General features: G+C 43.6%; 1 protein-coding gene across 1 annotated transcript in view; it reads left to right on the top strand.

Moving 5' to 3' along the window:
• PTPRZ1 (protein tyrosine phosphatase receptor type Z1) overlaps window positions 1-21442 on the top strand; it is a 184462-nt gene that overhangs the window by 89472 nt on the left and 73548 nt on the right. Inside the window, exons 3-8 of the mRNA XM_074984108.1 lie at window positions 3207-3386; window positions 5945-6093; window positions 7592-7687; window positions 7939-8005; window positions 11143-11300; window positions 15001-15151. Coding sequence (XP_074840209.1) covers window positions 3207-3386; window positions 5945-6093; window positions 7592-7687; window positions 7939-8005; window positions 11143-11300; window positions 15001-15151 — 801 coding nt within the window. The remainder of the gene's footprint in view (window positions 1-3206; window positions 3387-5944; window positions 6094-7591; window positions 7688-7938; window positions 8006-11142; window positions 11301-15000; window positions 15152-21442) is intronic.

Genomic DNA, 21442 nt, shown 5'->3' on the forward strand with positions numbered 1-21442 from the left:
TCTCTTTTGCCAGTCGCACTTCCTCTCTTTTCATTCCACCAGCCTCTGTCCTTTTCTGTTTACTTCAAGTGTCTCCCCCTTACCTTAGGACTGGAGGGTCTAGCTACTTGGCCTTAGCCATACTGCATTACTTGTGCCCAGCTTTCTATATAGCTGCACTAACTCAGGGCAGCGTGGAGGAATTATAATGGTCCTGTGCTTCCTGGGATACTCTAGGGCAGGTGTAAAGAAAGTCAGCCTAAGATACGCTACTCCAGTTATAAGAATAGTGTAACTGTAGTCAATGTAGCTAAAGTTGACTTTCTCCGCTCTCCCCACAGTGGGGGTCAATGGGAGAAACTCTCCCTTTGACTTCCCCTAATCCTTGAATGCAAAGAGTACTGGGGTCGATGGGGACGCCTTCAGTGTTCAATTTCGCACTAAATTGAACCCCAGAAGCCTGTTCTCCGCAGCATTGACACTGTGGTAAGTGTAGATGTACTCAAAGAAGGCAGTTGAGAAGAGGAGGAGCTACAAGAGGAGGGGAAGCAGCGGTTTGGCCAGCCAGTCAGTTAAATTGAATTTGGGATAAACTTGAACTCAGAAATGTCATCTAGGAATTTTGTACTGTTCCTAAAAACTGGAACAATTTTAGTAAAGTGCATAGTCAGTTCTTCATAGCTATATAACCAGTACAGTATTGAGGAATACAGAGTGGACTTGAAGATATCTGAGTTAACTTTCTTTGTTATAAAATGCAGTCACCTTGGACACTCCTAGTAAGTACTAATATGCATTGTGTGGCCTCTTGAACTCACTTCCAGCCCCACATTTCTCTGCTTCTATGTGCAGATGGTATTTTGAATTCCTCTAGTCACTGTTTTAGCATGAAAAATGTTTTACTATGCCCAGAATCCTTTGGGGGAGGTCTTAAGAGTGGAATATTAGCTCCATGCCACATGTTCTGGTTTTTTTTTCGTACAGAAATCCCACAAGAATGCAAGATATTACCTTGCAATAGGAAATCTTGTCAAAGTTCACAATTAGTCATTTCAGACATTGTCCACTATAATGGGTGTATACGTGTTTGGATAGGGCTGGAAGTTTAGATAGGCTGGCAGCCTCCAGTTGTCTGGTATTTAGTAAGAAGCTATATTCCACACCCCTGGAAATCTCAGCATTGAATCTAAAATTCCATTGTGAGCTCTGTTTAGTTTGCTTATATATTGGAGCTGACAGTTTCATCTATCAAAATTTCAAATTCATGCCCACATTACTTATGCACAGTTAGATGACATTGGTGTCCTATTTAACTCGTTTCCTGAATTATTTAGCTGAAGCTTGGTCTAGCTGTCTGTTAATCTGTCTAATTGTAGGGTTTCATACCCTGAACCCCGCTGTTTCCATGGCTATAAGACTACTGGACCTCTGACCCCTTTCTCTGGCCACTCAGTATACTACTCTGTACTGTACAGCCTTGTGCCTTTACTTCCTTGGGGGGAAAATCACACATCTTACACCTGATTTTAGACTACGATCTACAGATGAACAAAGCTTACCCTCCGCGGGTCATACTGGGCGTAGTACCTGCAGCTCTTCACTTTAGAAACTTTTGGCCAGCACTGAACAGGGATCACAAACTGCCTTCTTAAAACAAAGTGTGTTTAATCTTAACAGCAAGGCCAAAGTATAACAGCACAGGTCTTTTAAACACTAAAACAGTCTATACACATGCCTAAATGTTGAGGCAAGCCAATCTTACCCCAAATGGTTGGCCTCTGGGGCTCAGTCTGTCTCTCCAACAGACATTCTGTGCCATGTCTTTGAGGGCCTGTCTTTTTCTTAGTTCCTTGTCCTGATATTTATGTGCTTGGATCCACTTGCGGTCACAAGCTGGGACTCCATTACCGTTTTGTCAAGCTAGACTATTAGACACAGAACTTAAAAATGAATGGCCCTGCATTGTTGCATATATGTAAGTAAGGTGACTATCTGAAGCCATTGTGCTTTTTCTAGCTTATGACCAGACAACCCCTGCTTGAATTCCCCTTGTATTCATATAGTAACTACCACTTACCTCAATCAGATAAACAGAAAGACCATGTGTAATATTCCTCAATATGAATACTCACCACCAAATCCCCTAGTCATTGCCATGTTATCTGAATGCCTTCCATTTATTCTAATAGTAATATCTAAGTCATCAACAGACTTTGTGTATTGATAAATTCTCTGCCACTTCTCCCTTTGAATGATGAAAATTCTGATTAGGGTGAAGATTTTGTTTTTGGTCTTTTAGATTTAATTAATTTTTTTTCTTTCAGTGTCTTGGTTGGCAGGGTGTTTTTTTGTGTTTTGGTACAAAGAAGCAGCATCATTGTGTCAGCCTTATAGGCTGTGTCTCCACGTGCTGCTTCTTCCAGAAACAGCACGCTAATGAGCTATCTGGAAGATAATAATGAGGCGCAGATGCAAATTTTCTGCTCCTGATTAGCATATCAGCACATGGTTTGGAGTCCAGAAGAAGCTCTTCCGTATTTCGAAGTACCTGTGCAGACACGTGGCCCACGGGGATCTTTGGGGAAGAGGAGCTTCCGGAAGGAGGGTTTCCTTCCAGAAGATGCCCTCAGGCCACGTGTCTGCACGTGTACTTCGGAGTCCAGACGAGCTTCTTCTGGACTCCAAACCATGTGCCGATATGCTAATGAGGGGTGGAAAATTTGCATCTGCACCTCATTAGCATCTTCCAGTTAGCTCCTCAGCGTGCCGCTTCTGGAAGAGGCAGCACGTGGAGACACAGCCTATAAGACTAACACAATGATGCTGCTTCTTTGTACCAAAACACAAAAAGCATTTGCAGCATTTTCCAAAAGATGATCAGACTCTAGATTTGCTTCACTTCCTCTGAGTGTTTGTTCCATTTCTATAGTACATATTTTAGCCTATAGTTGGTGTGCATGAGTGTGTGTGATCTGCTTTGTCACCAGCCAGAGATTATTTCATCGTAGTTTTTGTACATGATTTTTTTAGGTGGCCTAAAAAGAAGATTCTCTGTGTCTAATATTTAGGATGTAAGTCATATTCATGCATATTATAATATAAATGAAGATTAAAAAGGACAAGTTTTCTGCTAGGCTATTCCATTCTATATTTTACCTTTTCCACATGCAAAAGGTAAGAGTATTGGCTTGCAAATTAATGTTTGCCTGTTATGTTTTGATATTTAGGAACTTTGAACCAAAAGAACTGGTGGAAGAAATATTCAGCATGCAATGGTGCCAAACAGTCTCCTATTAATATTGATGAAGATCTTACACAAGTAAATGTAAATCTCAAAAAGCTTAAATTCCAAGGCTGGGAAAAGGAAAGTTCAGAAGACACTTTCATTCACAATACTGGCAAAACAGGTAAAATGTCTGATTTCATGTTTTGAGTTAATTAGGGATCATGAAAATGAAATGTGGTGAATAGCTGATGTTTTTAAATTGTATGTTTTTTCTTATAGCCTTTGCCTGACAGATTTTAGCGTTTAGGAAAAAGGCCAGGTGGTGAAAGCAACCAAGCATAAAAGAAAGCCACTAAAAATAAAGTAAACAAATGGAAATTATGTGCACGGTTAGAAATAGCCAGAGTAACCTCATCATTAGCATCCCATAATGAGTACTTATTTTGAAGCTAAATAATAATTTAGCATTTGCACAAGATAATAATTACTAATACACTCATCCTTCATTGAACGGGTACTTTACTTACAAGTACTCGCTTAAACTCGAGACAGGTTCACTTACCTTTGTTCACTCTACAAGTGAACTCTCCCCCGCTAATACGAGCCTTACCCCAGCCCCGCGGCTCCAACCCTCCACAGCCTGACCATCCCCACCGGCCCCACAGCCCCAAACTGCCACAACGCGACCCTCCACCCACCCCACAATGCCCACCCGCAGCACCTACCCTCCCCCCCAGCCCCACGGCAGCCTGACCCCCCTGCCCTCCGCTGGCCTGCGGCAGCCTGACCCCGCCCCATCAGCCCGTGGCAGCCTGCCCCATACCTCTGCTGGTCCTGTAGCAGCCTGATCCCCTCACCCTCTGGCGGCCCCATGGCAGCCTGACACCCCTCTGTTTTCTGGCAGCCTGCGGCAGCCTGACCCTGCACCTCTGCCAGCCCATGGCAGCCTGACACCCTCTGCCGGCCGATGGCAGCCTGACACCCCGCCTCCCCTCCCCACCAGCCCGGTAGATCTAACCTGTGGCAGCCTGACACCTCAGCCCCCCCCAACCACACACCCAACCTTCAGTAGCCTGAACCCCCCACCCACCCCATGGATCCAACCGGCCACCAGGTTTTAATCCTCCCTCCCATTCATGGCTCCAAACTGCCCCCAGCCTTTAACCTTTTCCAACCCCTCAACCCAAGGTTCACTTACCTTTCAAAAGCAGCGTCACCTGCTGCCACTCCTTCCCCAAACTCAAGGAACCAATCAGAAACTTTTATTGTATTTTAATGAGAATTTAGTGTCCCTCTTAGGAGTTTCTGCCTACAAGCACAAAGTTGGGAACCAGTTGTGCTCATAGAGCGAGGGATGAGTGTAATACCTGTTCTGGAAGATGCAGTTAAGATACAAAAATCATTTTTTAACATATCATGAATAATCACCTAATCCGTCGTAAGTAGTTGATAGAATTTGTTACTGAGCCAAGGCCGCTATTTGGATCTAACATTGTGGCGTTCATAAGCTGTTTCCCTTTTGGAGAGGGGAGATGGTCATTTGTTTAGGCACAGGAGCTGGAGTAAGGACATTTAGATTCTATGCCATACATGCCCTGTGTAATCCTGGGCAGGATATTTAATTCCCCTGTGCTACCATTTCCATATCTTTAAATGAGATGAATGGCTCTTCCCTACCTTACCAGGAGTGTTGTAATGGCAGATTCTTTAATGTTCTTCAAAGGGAATTCAGGTCCTGCACCACTGCAGAAGTTGAAAATATTTGAGGGGAGGAACTTGGCATTCCAGCCAGACCTCCTTCAGCTTTCTTCATGGCTCTGAGGGAGGAAATTTAGGAAACTGAGAATCCATAACTTATGTGTGAAGCGAAAAAAAAAGAGTACAGTGCAGATAATCTAGTCCAGCCCTCTGCCAGTCTAGCGTTTGTTCTCCACAACCTATTGGTATTCAGCTTTTTGCCCAGTTAATTATAGTTAGCAGGGACAGAGCTTCCACCACTTCCTAGGGAGACTATTGTACAACCTTATATAGCTCATAGTCAGGAAATTCTTCGTGGAATCTAGCCTACATTTTCCTTTTCTTTGGCTTCATCTGCATGGAAAATTCAAGCACCTTAACCACCCCACCCTCCATCCAACACCATGTCATTAAGGAGTAAAGTGTCCTTAATCTGTTGTCACATCAGCCTCTTCCAGGAAGTGTCCCATGTCCTAGTGTAGACAAGCCCTAAGTGTTATATCCCTGTTCCTAGTTAAACCCCTTCTGTCATGCTCAATAATTTCTTAATCTGTTCCCGTTTGCATTATCAACACATCCTCTCCCAGGAAGTTTTTATATCCTAGGTTTGCAAGGATAGGACATTAGGGTTTTGTTTTATTAGAAGCAGGACTTCACTGGTAGGCCAGCTTTCTTGAGCTTTTGTTTACTGTAAGACTATGACAGGTTTCAGATGGATTATAAAACATTGGTTTAGAAGGGTACATAAAAATAATTCAGCTCGCAGTATGGCTGTTTTAGGAATCACAGTTTGAAATAAAGTAAAATACATTTCATTTTGTTACTAGTGGTTACGATGCTCCCAGCTGGTTTTCTTTCTTAGTTGAATAATCCACATTCTGTCAAGCTACTTATGAAATGTAAGGCGACCCAACATATGTTTACCTTTTAGCTAGTAATGGTGATGTATTTGAATCGCAAAGGCACAGACATGCTCATTGACCATTCTTTTGTTCTCTTTAGTGGAAATTAATTTGACAAATGATTACTATGTCAGCGGAGGCGGCTTAGAAACAGTATTTAAAGCAAGCAAGATAACTTTTCACTGGGGAAAATGCAATATATCAGATGGATCTGAACATAGTTTAGAAGGACAAAAATTTCCTCTGGAGGTAATGAATTGTAATTGACTCAATACTATATAGTCGTGCAAATAATCAAGTTACTTTTAAAGATGTTAATTTATCATTTGATTATGGTGCATTGTGTGTATATAATCATCCTTCAAATCCAAATGAGTAAAATTTAAATTTTATTAATGCAAATATGAATCAAGATCTTGTGTGAAGCACCTGGAAGTTCTTGCCACTGACTACAGGTCTTTCAGTATACAACTGTACAGTAAACTCAAGTGTGCATGTTCACATTCAGAATTGTTCAGGAGAGATGAGTACAAATCTTGGTATCAAAAACAGGGGCTAGTCCTGCAAACTGAATATAGGCCAAATTACCAGAGATGATCAAATACGTGAGGGTTACACAGGGTCCATGAGCCCATTCATAGTCTATTTTAGTAAGTAACAGGGCAGTATGTATCTCTGTGGGGGACAAATGAGGGGATGCAGTTCTCCAGGCTCACTCTTCTCCTCCCAGTTGCATGGGAAATCTTTAGTAACAAACTTCTAAGGTGAGTAGTATGGTCCATTCAGTCTTTTGGACTGCATGACCCATTTGGACTTTCCATTCAAGCTCCTACCTTATGTCTTCCATCCTGCCAGGACACCGGGGGTGGAGCTTCTTCAGAAATCACCCCATGGCAGAACCGTGGAGTCACAAACTCTTCCCAAAAGTTGGGGCCCAGAGTATAGTTGGTCATGGAGCTGTCCATGAGTGAAGGTACAAGGATATAGAGCCTGAATCAAGCATACAGTTCCATCTGACTCCGGGCTGCAGACGAGACAGGATCAAAGATCTCGTTGCATTACCTATACAACTCTACTTTCAGTTGAGGATGGATATAGTGGGATAAATTCTGCTCTCCTGAAGTCAATAGGGCTGCATCTACACTATAGTCCCCTTTCAAAAGGGAATGCAAATAAGGCAAATCAGAAATACAAATGAAGCACCAGTTTATTTATCTCACTTCATTTACATAATCACATTTTCAAAAAAGTATCTTTCGAAAGAAAAACAGCAGTGTAGATGGTGTTCTTTTAGAATAAAACCTTGTTTTCGAAAGCATCCTTCTTCCTGAAAAAAATTAGGAAGAAGGATGCTTTCAACACAGGGCTTTTGTTTCGAAAGAACCTTGTCTACACTGCCGTTTTTCCTTCAAAAGACTCTTTCAAAACTGTGATTATGCAATGAAGCATGAAATATGTAAATCAGCTTTCCATTTGTATTTCTGATTTGTCTCATTTTCATTCCCCTTTCGAAAGTGGACTGTAGTGTAGATGCAGCCTGCAAGTTTTGCCATTGGCTTCTCCAAGTAAGATTGCAGACAAGCAATGAGAGAAATATTGAAGATGCATTTATTAGAATCAAAGTTTGTCATTGCTTCAAGATTTTTCTCAGAGTAGGAATAGCTGAAATAAAGAATTGTTCAGAGTCCTTTAAAGATTTTTTCTATTACGCTTCTGGAAATTGAAGATCTAATCTTTATATTTACAGATGCAAATCTACTGCTATGATGCAAATCAGTTTACAAATTTAGAGGAGGCAATTAAAGGAAATGGGAAGTTACGAGCTTTATCAATTTTATTTGAGGTAACCATTTTGTATATCTGTGACATTAATTTTGCTTTGAAATATAGTAACTAGTATGAAGTTAAATGATTCTGATATATATTAAGATAATGAAAATATGTGCATATTTTTCTAATTTATTTTCCACAAAAACAGTTTGGCAGATAAGTTTGATTATTCTTTAAATCTCTGTTACCTGTTCAGATAACTTATAATTTTCATCTTTTTAAATTAAACCATGTTTTTAATGAAATATGCAATTTCTTTAACAGCTTGGCCTGGAAGATAATGTGGATTATACTGCAATCATTGAAGGAGTAAATAGTGTTAGCCGGTTTGGTGAGTTTATCTCCTTGCTTGGTTGGTTATCGATTCTGAACATAAATGCAAAACCTATTGAAGCTATTGGGAACCACGAACTTCCCAAAGCTGGATTTGGTCACTTTTGTTAAAACCAAATAAAAAATGTCACAAATTTCTTATTTCCCAAAAACTGATTACCTGAGGAAAAAACAATGTTGCAGCAACTTTAGTGTAGACAGTTCCTCAGCCTGCCTCCTCAATTCCTTTGTCTATTAAATGAGACTAAAAATACCTACCTTTTATAAAAAGTCCTCTGAAATATATGGATTTAAAATCTAAAGTATTGATTTTTATCATGAGTAGTTATTATAGAATATGAATATATGTCATAAAACATTTAGCCCCCAGCATGGAAGCAGATGTCTGTCTCCAAACACAAAACAAAGTGATGAACTGCGTAGCTTATAAAGACAAGGTGCATTGTATAAATCAGCTAGGATTCATTATTATAGATTGTTCTTAGCCTTTCAGGATAGGATAAGAAGCGCTGGTCTTAAACTGCAGCAAGAAAGGGTTAGGTTGGACATTAGGTAAAACTTCCTAACTGTCAGGATGGTTATACACTGGAATAAATTGCCCAGGGAGGTTGTGGAATCTTCATCACTGGTGATATTTATGAGCAAGTTAGACACCTATCAGAGATGGTCTAGACAGTGCTTAGTCCTGCTGTGAGGGCAGGGGACTGGACTTGGTGACCTCTCAAGATCCCTTCCAGTTCTGGTGTTCTATGATTCTCTGGTAAAACTCAACTGAAATTTCTCAGAAATGAAATAATATTTTGAAATTTGTTTTTTCTTTTTCTGAAATGAACCAAAAGTAAATTTTCGAACCGTCACAAACCAGAAATTGGGTGGGAAGGAGATACTCTTGTTTAGAAAACATTTTCCATGGTGGTTCTCAAAGGAAATACGCACCCATGGACATAGAATCATAGAACACTAGGACTGGAAGGGACCTCAAGAGGACATCAAGTCCAGCCCCCTGCCCCAGTGACAGGACCAAGTACTGTCTAAACCATCCCTGATACACATCTATCTAACCTGTTCTTAAATATCTCCAGCGATGGAGATTCCATAACCTCCCTTGGCAATTTATTCCAGTGTTTGACCACCCTGACAGTTAGGAACTTTTTCCTAATGTCCAGCCTAAGCATCCCTTGCTGCAGTTTAAGTTCATTGCCTGTTGTTCTATCCTTAGAGGTCAAAAAGAACAAGTTTTCTCCCTCCTCCTTATGACACCCTTTTAGATACCGAAAAACCGCTATCATGTCGCCCCTCAATCTTCTCTTTTCCAGACTAAACAAGCCCAATTCTTTAAGCCTTTCTTCATAGGTCACATTCTCTAAACCTTTAATCATTCTTGTTGCTCTTTTCTGGACCCTCTCTAATTTCTGCACATATTTCTTGAACTGTGCTGCCCAGAACTGGACACAATACTCCAGCTGAGGCCTAACCAGCGCAGAGTAGAGCAGAAGAATGACTTCTCATGTCTTGTTCACAACACACCTGTTAATGCCTCCCAGAATCATGTTTGGTTTTTTTGCAACAGCATCACACTGTTGACTCATATTTAGCTTGTGGTCCACTATAACCCCTAGATCCCTTTCTGCTGTACTCATTCCTAGACAGTCTCTCCCCATTCTGTATGTGTGAAACTGATTGTTCCTTCCCAAGTGGAGCACTTTGCATTGTCCTTATTAAACTTCAACTTAAACTTCATGTAGCTACTGAGTGAAATTAACATTCTTGTCAGTTCCAGTCAGCACCTTCTTATGATCCCAGGATCTGCAAATCCAGGCCCAGAGACCCCAGAACTTCCAGACACATCTCATAGAACTGGAAGGGACCTCGGGAGGTCATTGAGTCCAGTCCCCTGCCCTCTTGGCAGGACCAAACACTATTCCCACCCACCCCCTTTTTTTTTAATCTATTTGCCCCAGATCCCTAGATGACCACCTCAAGGACTGAATTCACAACTGTGAGTTTAGCAGGCCAATGCTCAAACCACTGCTCTTTCAAAAGAACAGGCCAGAGATTGAAAAATCTGGTTCCATGAGGACAGCACTTTCAAAAGAAGGATCCACAGATCATCTACACATGCTTTTTGTAGAAAGGATCTTTGGGAAAAAGGCGCTCTTCCTCACCTAAGCGGCTATATCTACGCTACATCAGTCCTTCAAAAGAAGTTCTTTTGGAAGATCTCTTCTGAAAAAATTTCTTTCAAAAGAGCATGACCACACACAAAAAAGTGGATCGAAAAATTAGTCTGCTCTTTCGATAGAGTGGCCATACCTCTCAATGGACGACTGCTCTTTTGAAAAAAGGGAACTCAGGGCATCTACGTATTTGTTTGTTTTTTTTTTCTGAAAGAAAAATCTTTTGGAAAAAGGTGCTCTTCTTCATCCGGAAGCAGAAGAGGGCTGCTGGAAGAAGTGCCTCATTCTTCCAATTAAATGTCAAAAGAACACAATTTGTGTGGAGATGCTCCATGGGATTTTTCAGAAGAGCCCTGACTTTTTTGAAAAAACTCACCAGTGTGCACAAAGCCAGAGGGGGAAGAGAGCCACTGGAAGAAGGGCCACATTCTTTAAATTTCAGATCAAAAGAGTGCATTTTGTGTGTATATGCTCTGTGGGTTTTTTTGAAAAAGGCCTGGCTTTTTGAAAAAAATTGCTATCATAGATGCAGCCAGAGACTGAGAGGTACTGTGAATGTGAAGTATGGAGCAATATTGTCTCTGAGTTTAGTAGTGGTGTAAGTCATTCAGCACCTCTAGGGAGCCCCAGGTTTAAATACCAAAGAAATAACACTTTTCAAGCTTATTGCTGTGATGAAAATGGAAGTTCTGAGTTTACAGCTGAACTACAGCCTCCCATAAAGTAGTTCATTAGAAGCTTCAGCTGACCCAGTAGTATTTTTGCTTTAAACATTTTTGTTAAACCTGAAGTGCAAAGGGTCCAACCTTTCATAGGCTGAAGCCCCATTGAAATCTGGTTCCAAAGTCCTCAAACACTCCTTTGTTTTACTGAAAGTAATTTCCATTGCGCAGCTCTTCTTTTGTTTTATTCCACTTGTATTTTTAATCTTCACAATTTGAGTATAAATGTTTTGCAGGAAAACAGGCAGCCTTACAGCCATTTGTTTTGCTGAACCTTTTGCCGAACTCAACAGACAAATATTACACTTATAATGGGTCTTTGTCGACACCTCCCTGCTCAGAGACAGTTGAATGGATTGTATTTAAAGATACCATTAGCATTTCTGAAAACCAGGTAAATCATTTCATCTGTGTAAGAGAAATAATTGTTCTCATTTGCAAGAAAGAACAGTTTTCACATATGGGGTAAAAGGGCATGACATTAATTTCTAGCCTAATAACCTACCGTTTCTTGTGTTCAGCTTTTCATGTGTATGTGTTTAAATTAAAATCTGTTTGTGTGGGTAATCTCTCCTCCCTGCCTCTTTTTTTTTTTTTCATCCATAGCTAGATTCTGATTATATGCCTGTAGAAAGGCAAACTCCTCCCTCAAAGTAAGCAAGCAAGAGGCACTGGAGGAATGGTGACTTGGGGTAACATCTGTAATTAAAAACCCATGGGAGGCCCATGACAGCTGACCTGGGCAACTGGGGATCAGGCTGAGGGCTGTTTAATTGTGGTGTAGGCATTCATTTGTGGGCTGGAGCCCAGGCTGTAGGACTTTGTGAGGTGGGAGGGTCCTAGATCTTGCATTGCAGCCCAAGCTCAAATATCTGTGTTGCCGTTAGACAACCCCTTAGAATGGCAGAAGGGAACCTACAGCCCCCAGTCTGGATACAGCCCATGGTTTGCTTTGCTCTGGCCTGTGAGGCTTGGGGCTCCCTCACCACAGGAGCTGGTGCTGGTACACTAGACCAGGGATCAGCAACCTTTCTGAGGTGGAGTGCCAAAATGTGACCTTTTAACCTCCACATATGGTCTGAGTGCCAGTGACGCTTTTTAAAGTTACTAATAGTTTTACTTACAACAGCTTCTATAGCTGCCAATTCCAGCAATGAATATAGTAGTTGTATGTAGAGCCCATGCCCCTTGCCCCTTTGAGTCTGCCGACAAGACTATGGATTTAGACATTTTTCCTCAGTTGGACCTGAAGGGAAACCAGCAATTTGTTGCATGTCTTCAACTGCTGTGACACAAATTAATTGTTGCCAAACCTAAAAATGAGAGGAACAGGCTGTCCAGTTGCAAGCTCTAATGTAGTTTTTTTTTTTTAAATTAGATCTTGTATTACTTATCTTTAATGTCCGTTGTGAACCTTCCTCTGAGCCCCCACAGAGATATGTGGTAATTCACATTTCCCAATGAGCTACCTCAAGATCCATTTCAGCCAAAACTGAAAGAAATTACTATACAGGTATCCCCGTAAGAACACAAATATTTTCTGTACAAAGAGAACGACAACTGATCACAAAGCATTCATTGTCTGTCACTACAGAAAGGCCTGGACGGTCTGGCTGGTCTGCTAGCGCTTGCTAAGCCAGTAATGAGTGCTAACCCTCTTGCTCCTGAGGTGAACACACTCTTCAGCTGGCAGAAATGAAAGGCTGTGTCTGTGTCCTCTCTTTGTGCTTACCTTTTACAGCTGTAGGCATCTTGGACTAGAGCTGGACAGGAAAAAGGCAGCGGGTGAGAAGGGTCAATGCCAAGGCTTAAAGTGGGACACATGGCAGGACTGCTGGCCAGAACTCCTCTCCCAGCTCTGCCCGTACACCTCCCCACTGCCCTGCAGCTCTGTGCAGCACAGGGGGAAAGGGGAGCCAGCAGCTATGCCCACTTAGCAAGACGCACTGGGGAAGGGGCCCATCAAAAGCCAGTCTGGTGCATGATGCTCATCTGGGCAGGTGTCAGGGAGGAAATAACACCCCATGTCCCCTGAAGATAGTGGGGGTGGGGCGTGTAGCCCAGGACCCGGTCCTGCCCCCAGCTGTTCAAGGAGTAGTGATGGGTCCTACTATGGGACACCCTGTGGGATAAGCCACCTGTCTGCTACTGAGCAGGATAAGGGCTTTCCCTGTGTATTGTGGCGGTGAGGGCACGCCAACTCAGCCTGGTATTGCTAGAAGTGCTGGCACTACTCACGTGACCCCAACCCATGAGAGCCTTCCCAGTGGGGTTCTGGGGCTAAAATCCAGGTGTCCTGACTCCCCCTCCTGCTGCCTAGGCCTTGGACTTGTGGTCTCCTCCAGGCTGAGTAGCCAAGCGGAGACAATGAAAGCTGCAAGTGACTTGTGAAGGCCTCAACTGCAGTCAGGCAAATCGGGCCTGGATCCAGCCCCCAGCTTGGGCAGTGCTTTGTGCTGGTGGTGGGGACATGGATGGTTGCCTAGTACTGTGGTTGATCCAGCCCCACATGCAGCAGGGCAGCACAGCCTAGGCAGGGACAAGGCAGGATGGAGATGCTCCTACCAGGAGGAGCCAACCCCAGCCACCTGGTTTGCCTCGGTGGGGAGGCTCTGAGCTTCCCATGGCAGAGAGGGGCTCTGAGGCTGGTATGGCTGGGTGGGTGGTGCTGCAGCCCTTGCTGCAGGGTGGGTGTGACTGGAGACCCAGCTCTGCTGCCAAGCTTGGAGCCCTGGCAGAGCGGCTGGGAAGATGGCTCTGGGGGCTGAGGGTGGAGTTTGTGCATTCCCCTGGCAGCTCTGCGTGCCGTAGTGTGCGCCCATGCTGCATGGGGGAAGATGGATGGGGCTGAGCGTCTGCCTCGTGTGCCAAGCAAAACTGGCTCACGTGCCACTCTTGGCCCACCTGTGCCGGGGATTGCGGACCCCTGCACTAGCCACATGCAGGGGTACTGAATCCCTGTGCAGCCACAGCGCCAGTGCAGCTCCCCTCCACCCCCCAACCTGCCCTGCTGCTAGGGGCAGCCCTGAGCCTTGCAGGCCAGATCGAAGCAAGCTGCGGGCTGCATCCAACCCATGGGCTCTGTGCTGGAGGGGCGATGCAGGGAAGCTGTGCCCACTGTACTGCTTGCAGCTGTACCTTGTCACTCCCATTGGCCATGAATCTGGGCCAAAGGGAGTAGTGTGGGAATAGTTCCTGCCTCCGGCTGGGGGCACAAAGCCATCTGTGCTCCTTTTGCTCCTGCAGCTGTGCCAGGTAGGCACCTCTGTCCCCTGACACCTCCCATGTCTCCACCCTGCCCAGGCCTCCCCCTCCCACTCCTTCCACTCAGACCTCTCCACCTGCTCCTGCACCCCACCTTCTGCCCAGACCCCCACCTCTACACAAGCCCACTCCTGTATCCACCTGTCCAGCCTCTCCGCATGCTCCTACACTTGACCTCCTGCCCATACCCAACACCCATACCCACTCCTGCACTCTACCTACCATGCTGCCCCCTCCCACACACTGAACCCCTCATTTTGGGCCTCACCCTAGGAGCTGGGGGAGGCCCACAAAACCTACTTGCCCTGGGACCTCAGAAGAATTAATCTGGCCCTGGGGAGGGGCCCTGAGCCGTGGTGTCCTCTCCTACCCATGGGGCTGGAGTTTGAGGGAAAACCTGGAACCCTGAGTTGCACTGAGATAAGTTAATGCCTTTTTTTTTTATTTCTGCTTATCAATCAGGGGCCACATCCGTGAGATTTTTGTGGGGGTTTTATGTATTGTTGTATTTTCTTATTTATTTTCGGCTTCTCACTTGCATGTGACCCTTGACTGATTTTTTTCAATGGGTCATTGGCCCCGACCCAAAAATGTTCCCCACTCCTACCTACCCCTGACCCTCAAAAGCCAAGTCAGCTGGCATGGGCCAGAAAAGTGTCTAGTGTCTAACTTCAATGTGGAGATACCATCATACGTGTGTCTGAATCATAGTGTTTGCTGCAGTTACTCTTGAGATAAGAAAAACTACATGCCTCTTTCTGCAGAATTGTACACCAGAATCCTGTTAATTTTTATGGCTGAAAGGATGTGTGCTGTCTTTTCTTTTTCAGTTGGCTGTGTTTTGTGAAGTCCTTACAATGCAGCAGACTGGGTATGTCATGCTGATGGATTACCTGCAAAACAACTTTCGGGAACAACAGTATAAATTCTTTGGACAGGTGTTTTCCTCATACACTGGCCATGAAGAAATTAATGAAGCAGGTATTTACGGAATAGTTACTACTGCAGGCTTCACAGATTATAAAGCAGTTTTCATTATAACTATTGATCCCAGTAATAGGACTGGTCTTAACTTGAAGAAGAAAAGAGCTTACTAGCACATAGGTTTAAGAGACAAATTAGTACTCATAAAAAAAGTGCCAAATTAAATGAAGTGGAAAATGAAATTCTTGCATCTACAGAATACATGTAGTGAAGAGGACATCGGTCCAAGTATCCCCAGGCAGTCCTTTTAGTTGCTTCAATGCTGCTCAAAGCCGCCATCTTGAGGATCACACAATGTTGTTGTAGTCATGTCAGCTCAAGGATTTTAGAGGGACAGTGTGGGAGAGGTAATATCTTTTATTGGACCAACTTCTGTTAGTGTGAGACATTCGAGCTCGTGAGCTACACAGAGTGCTTCTTCGGGTCTGGGAAAGGTCCTCAGTGTGTAAATACTTGGTGAAACAGAAAAACAATGTCATGTATCATCTTAGACCAGGGGTCTGGAACTGAAATAAAGAGAAGAGCCATTTTTTCAGTTACAAAGTTAATACTTCAGGAGCTGCAATGCACATGAATACGAGACAGTCCTTAATAAATAACATCAAACTGTACTTTTTGTCACACCTAATTTAAGAACAGCATATACACAATGATTTGTACCACTTAGACGGTTGTTACCCCAACCTCCAGACTTTTGTCTGCCTCAACCCCCAAAGCCACTCCCCCATCCCCAAGTTTAACCTGCCTCAGCTGCCCTGCCCCAGCTTTCCCACTGAACCCAGATACTTGGCTACCCTCCCCTGACCCATGTGCTCTGGGTTCCCCCCAGACTTTTCAGGCCAAAACGTGCCTGCAGTGTTCCCAGCTGCCCCCCACCCAGTGGCACTGGTGCTCTACTTACCAGTTCTCAGGGCCAGGAGTGGAGCGGGGCTGGGTTTTTGGGGAGCTGAGGTTTTGCCACAGTATACGAGTCCAAGCTGCTGCGGAGTGAGGAGGAGCTGGAGGTTGCCATGCTGCCAAGGAGGAGGTGCAGGCATCGCGGGAGAGAGAAGCTACACTTGCAGGAGGCTGCTGCATGGCTCCGGCAGGGCAGGCACGGCTGCCCCTGCTCACTTCCCCCACATTCAGTGTGGGTGGCTCCCTGCACTGCCCCTGCTGAAAATAATGGAACAAAATGAATTGGTTTATTTCAGCAGGGGCAGCGCAGGGAGCCACAAGAGGGGGTCAGCAGTGGCAGCGCTCGGAGCCGCAGGTTGCCAACCTCTGCCTTAGATTAACAATTTTATTAATTAAATAATAAGCTTTCATGGGTAAGACCCACTTCTTGTTTAAGGTAAGTAGTTAGCACATATTCTAAGAGGGATCATTCAAAGTAAAGTGGCCCATTAACACCCCTGCAGTCAGAGGAGAGAAAGACTCCTTCATTTTCCACACTAGTTCTAGTCTCTCTTGCGTGTCCAGTAGCATCTCAGAGGAGACCATCAAATTCATTTAATTCCTAACCAACTGCAAAGAGAGAAGCTAGGTCTAATCAGCCATAATGCAGCCGCTGTGAGTCATTTTCTGTAAATATATATAGCATCCAAGATCAAATTGTGCTCTCCATTGTACATACAGACTCTCACTTAAATCATTAGAAACTACATTGGTATAGTATGTGGGAGCAAAATTTGGCACTAAATCTGTAAATTATGGATTTATAATCACAATCACAAAATTATATCTAAAAAGTTGAGGGAGAGGAGGAGTGGTAATTTTTACCTGCTCTGATTCCGTGAACATTTCCCACTGGTTCTGATACTTAGCAGGACTTTGTGTGTGGAATTTGCAGGGAAGTCAGTAGATGCTCTGAACTAAGAACTCTTACAAGATTGGCCCTTACGTATGATGCCTATATATGTGATGTTATTTACGTGAAAATGCTTCTACATGGGAAAGATTTATAGCCTCTTTGCTATAATTAGTGAAAATGACACTTCAGTTTTGAGCCCATCCTTTCAACCTCTTACAAACTTCTCGGGTTTCTCATAGTTTGGTCTCAGTCAATAAGTGATTCTGTGAGGGGACAAGCTTAATAAAAAGATGCTGTGCTTTATCTCAATTTTTCAAATGGAGGAACAGGAAGGGGTGAAGAGTGGAAAGCATTTAATAGTAGTTAGAGTTGAGGTGCAGTAGTGACCCATACTGCTGTTTTAAGGCATCACACTTTTCATATGCATTAACACTTTTGTTTGAAAAATATACATACATTATGGAGAATAACTATGAGCATGTTGACACTACAGCTCTGGGTCAACCTAAGCTAGGCCATCTTTCAGTCAGTGTAGTAATTACTGTGGTGGCTGATACCCATGCTACCTTCCTTCTGTCAGTAGTGCCTTTAGTTGCATTATTTCAGTGATGGCAGGGCAGGCAGCTGGAGGAGTCAGCAGCAGCAATGTTCAGAGCTGCAAGTGGCTCCAGAGCCACAGATCTTCAGCTTCATGGACCAGATGTAAAGGCTTCCTGGGCAGGATTCTGACCCCCAGGACACGTATTGGCTACCACTGGTGTGGATCTTGGTTATAACCCTTTTCTCACAGGGAACGTGAAATCAGTTCATAGGTGTCTCTGTTCCTCTATTTCCCACACAGCTGGGAAAAACCTGACTTCTCACCCCATGTGTTCAGGAGGTCCAGCAGTTCTGCATGGATCAATAGCCACCGCGGGAAGACTGATCTGCAGAAGCCATGAAGGCAGAGAAAACTGAGAAAGCCAACAGGCATTCAGCAAGGGATAAGAAGCCCAGCCAAGTGGGTGGGGGCGGGGGAGACAGGCAATGCCTTTTTAAATTCCTGGGGCTTGTGGGAAGGTGGTGCAGGTGGTTTCTGCCCACAGCAATGGCTACCTGCGGGAATGGTTTCCCAAATTCTTGGGGCTTGGAGAGAGTGATGGGCAATCCTTCCCCTGAGTGGGTTAGCCTATGGTGAGAAAGAAAAAGGCAAAGCTTACAGCACTGACTACCTTTTCAAATTCCTGGGGTTTGTGGGGGAAGGGGAGATGTCTTGGTGCCTTGGGAAAAAGGGAGCAGAGCTTACAGCACTGACTAGAGTGACTCCCTATCTGTGAATGACGGGAAGCCTTCCTGGAGGTCAATAAAGTCAACAATACCTCTGCCTCCTACTCAAACACTCAATTTTGACCTTGAAGCGGGGGGGAGCTGAGTGAAAGTCATTCATTTATTCATTTGGCTGGAGTAATTATTTCAAGGTAAAAGCCCTCTTATCCCAGATTGTCAAGCTTGGTTGTGTGAACACTTCGGGGAGGGTGGGGGAAGGTTCAGAAAAAGGGTTTTCTTAATTCAAAAAAAAAAATAAAAACAAGTGTAGACAAAGCCTCAAAAATGTGTGGATTTGCTCAATGAACTGCAGAGGTATATTTGTACCTAGTTACTTCCTGTCTGCACTGCCAGGCAACGTTCTATTACAAAAATGCCCTTCCATTACGCACATGGGGAGAGGCTATCTAAAGTTAGTCAGTCAGTCACAGTACATGTATGTAGGAAGTAACCTCAATCCACTACTGAATAAATATTATGTACTCAGTATCCAAAATGCTTGACAGTTGTACAATTAAAGCTTCGTATTTAACATTGCATGACTAGATTTTGACTTTTCTGTAGCTTCCAGTTTCAGACTAGTACAGTAGATATTTTCACCCATGATTCATACACTTCCATAACAGGATATTTTTTCATTGCAATAAAAAACCTCCTGCACCTGAGGTCAGCTGACTTGGGTTCTAAGGCCTCAGGCTTTGGGGCTAAAATTGCAGAATAAAAACTCAGGATGGGGTGAGAGCCCAGCAAAGTGGGAAATGGTCTCAGAACCCAAGCTAAATCATCTACACTGCAATTTTTAGCTTTACAGGCTGACCCTAGTGAGCCTGGGACAGCTCCCCCAGACCATCTGTGGCTGACATCTAGGGCTTTGGTTGCAATGTAGATGTACAGACACAGAACAAAGTGTTTTCCACCTATTGAGTTTCCCATCTATTGAGCTTACAAAATAAATTTGTTCAGCTCTTCATGTAATTTGTTCTGAAATAGCCAATTAGAAATTTAAAGTTGCTAATTGTAGGTTAAGCATTCTGCTCTGCACAGAGGCAAAATGGAGGACTAGGTATGGGTAATGAAAGGTCCAGATATTCCTTATTGTGTGCACATATTTCATAGTTCCACTGTAAGGAGGGGAAAGGATGGTTACTCTTGATGTGAATACACATAGCTTCCTCTAATAATTACATCAGCTATGTATCAGAGCAATATTTATCTAAAATGTGCTCATTTAAGTACTTGAATCTGCAGCATTTGAGGAGCAGTTGCTTGCGGATTGTTCTGAAAGGATCTTGAGGAAGTTTGAAATGCTGAAATATAAAGATTAAAACATGAATGTCTAACTTCAGTAACAAACAGACTGATATGTCATTTATCTTCTATGTCCAAGAGAAACCACAGCTGATATTGTCATTCACAGAAGTAGAATCTCTGACTTCCCTTCAATTAACACAAGAGAAAATGCAACATGAGCCTTATTCAAGTGCCCATTTAAAAAGTTCAAATTATTAAAAAAAGTATATTGGGGCTGTATTAGTCTGTAGCTTCACAAAACACAAGCAAACAAAAATCGAAGCAGTGCTGTAGCACCTTAAAGACTAACAACTTTATTTATTAGGTAATGAGCTTTTGTTGGTAAGGCCCACTTCATTGTTTTATATTTTCTTTAGAACTAGAGCTCTGTGAACCTCAGCAATTTGCCTTTAACAGACTTCTTGCAGATACTGTGTCAGAGCCTCAAGCCTAGTTATGGCAATTTAGCACAACTGAGGTGGCCTAAAGGAGACATAACTCAGCCACGAATCTCCAGTGGAGAATTGTCGTGCAAGAGTTTTGCAATTCGGCCTGTTGCATTTTGGGACACGTGACATGCATCCTAGTCCAGCAAAAGGCATCACAAATTAGCTTTCCAACATAGGTGCCAACTCCTTGGGTGGCTCAAGCACTCACCAACAAAAAAAATAAAGGGTACTCAGTACCTTCAGGGCCAGACTAGCCTTGTGCAGACCCCAGTGCCCAGACAATGGCCCTGCCTCACACTCTGCCCTGAGACCCTCTCCCCCTCCCACCACACACACTTTGCCTCTTTTCCCTGAGGCCCTGCCTGCCACTCACATGGGGAAGGAGGTAGAGGAGTACTCATCAGCAAAAACAGTCAGCCCCTGTGCTTTCGGGTAATGACACATCACTAAAGCTGAAGCGTGTCACATGACCTGCCATGGATTTCATACTTTGCAAAAGCCATATCCATCCAGCTGTGTTAGTCTGGAAAGAAAACACTTAGCTTTTTTTGCATACCAAATAACATGCATTGAATCATAAATAGATTAATTATGCAGGAAGAACAATTATAAATGTACATAGGTAGCTGAAAGTCTCCAGAACTTTAGAATGTGTCCACAGTGTCCCTAGGGCTGGGTTTTGTGTACACAGCTCAAAGTTAAATGTATAAGGTAACATCATTATTTTTTAGCATCTGTCAAGAGATAAAACCCGTCAGAGTTAGACAGCCCCTGCTCCCAAGACCTTAGCTCGACAAAGAGAAGATACTGGGCAGTCCAAAGAGGGAACACTTTATGTTTTACTATTTATTTTATAATAAACTTGCGTTTTGAGACACATTTTTATGATCTAGATGAGTGAGGGAAGAACGGTGGCTCATTGGGACAGGGAAGTCATTTCACACAAAAGAGGCGTAGCATCAAGAAAGGAAGAGAAGACCTGATCCAGAGCCCACTCGTGCCAATAGGAGGACATTTTCCATAGATTTCAACATCTACTAGTTTAGACCCAGAGTGAGTGTGGAGAAAGCAATGAATTGTGGCAGTAAAGTTGGTATTATGAGCAGAATGTAGTTGGCCTGGGAGGCAATAAGTGACTTTATTATTTTAAAACTGCATGAATGTCATTTGGGAAAAGTACTTGAGGGATATTTTTCACGTAGGCTAGCAAAGTCCTCAGGCTAGCAGCTGCCTGCAACCCTTGTCCCACTGGTTTTTTTGTTGGCGTTGTATTATATGAAGATGTTTCTGTTACTTTATTTGATGCTCATGGCTCTGCCTAGCTCCTTCTCCTACACAAACCCCGTTACTCTGAGCCCTATGATCGGGTAGTCTTCTCATTCCCCCTGCCTTAATCTTCACACCCTCCAAACTGCTGGACTACTCTTGTCCAGCAATTCTCCCTGCCGCTGC

The sequence above is a fragment of the Carettochelys insculpta genome, chromosome 1 (assembly GCF_033958435.1).
Source record: "Carettochelys insculpta isolate YL-2023 chromosome 1, ASM3395843v1, whole genome shotgun sequence".
NCBI lineage: Eukaryota > Metazoa > Chordata > Testudines > Carettochelyidae > Carettochelys > Carettochelys insculpta.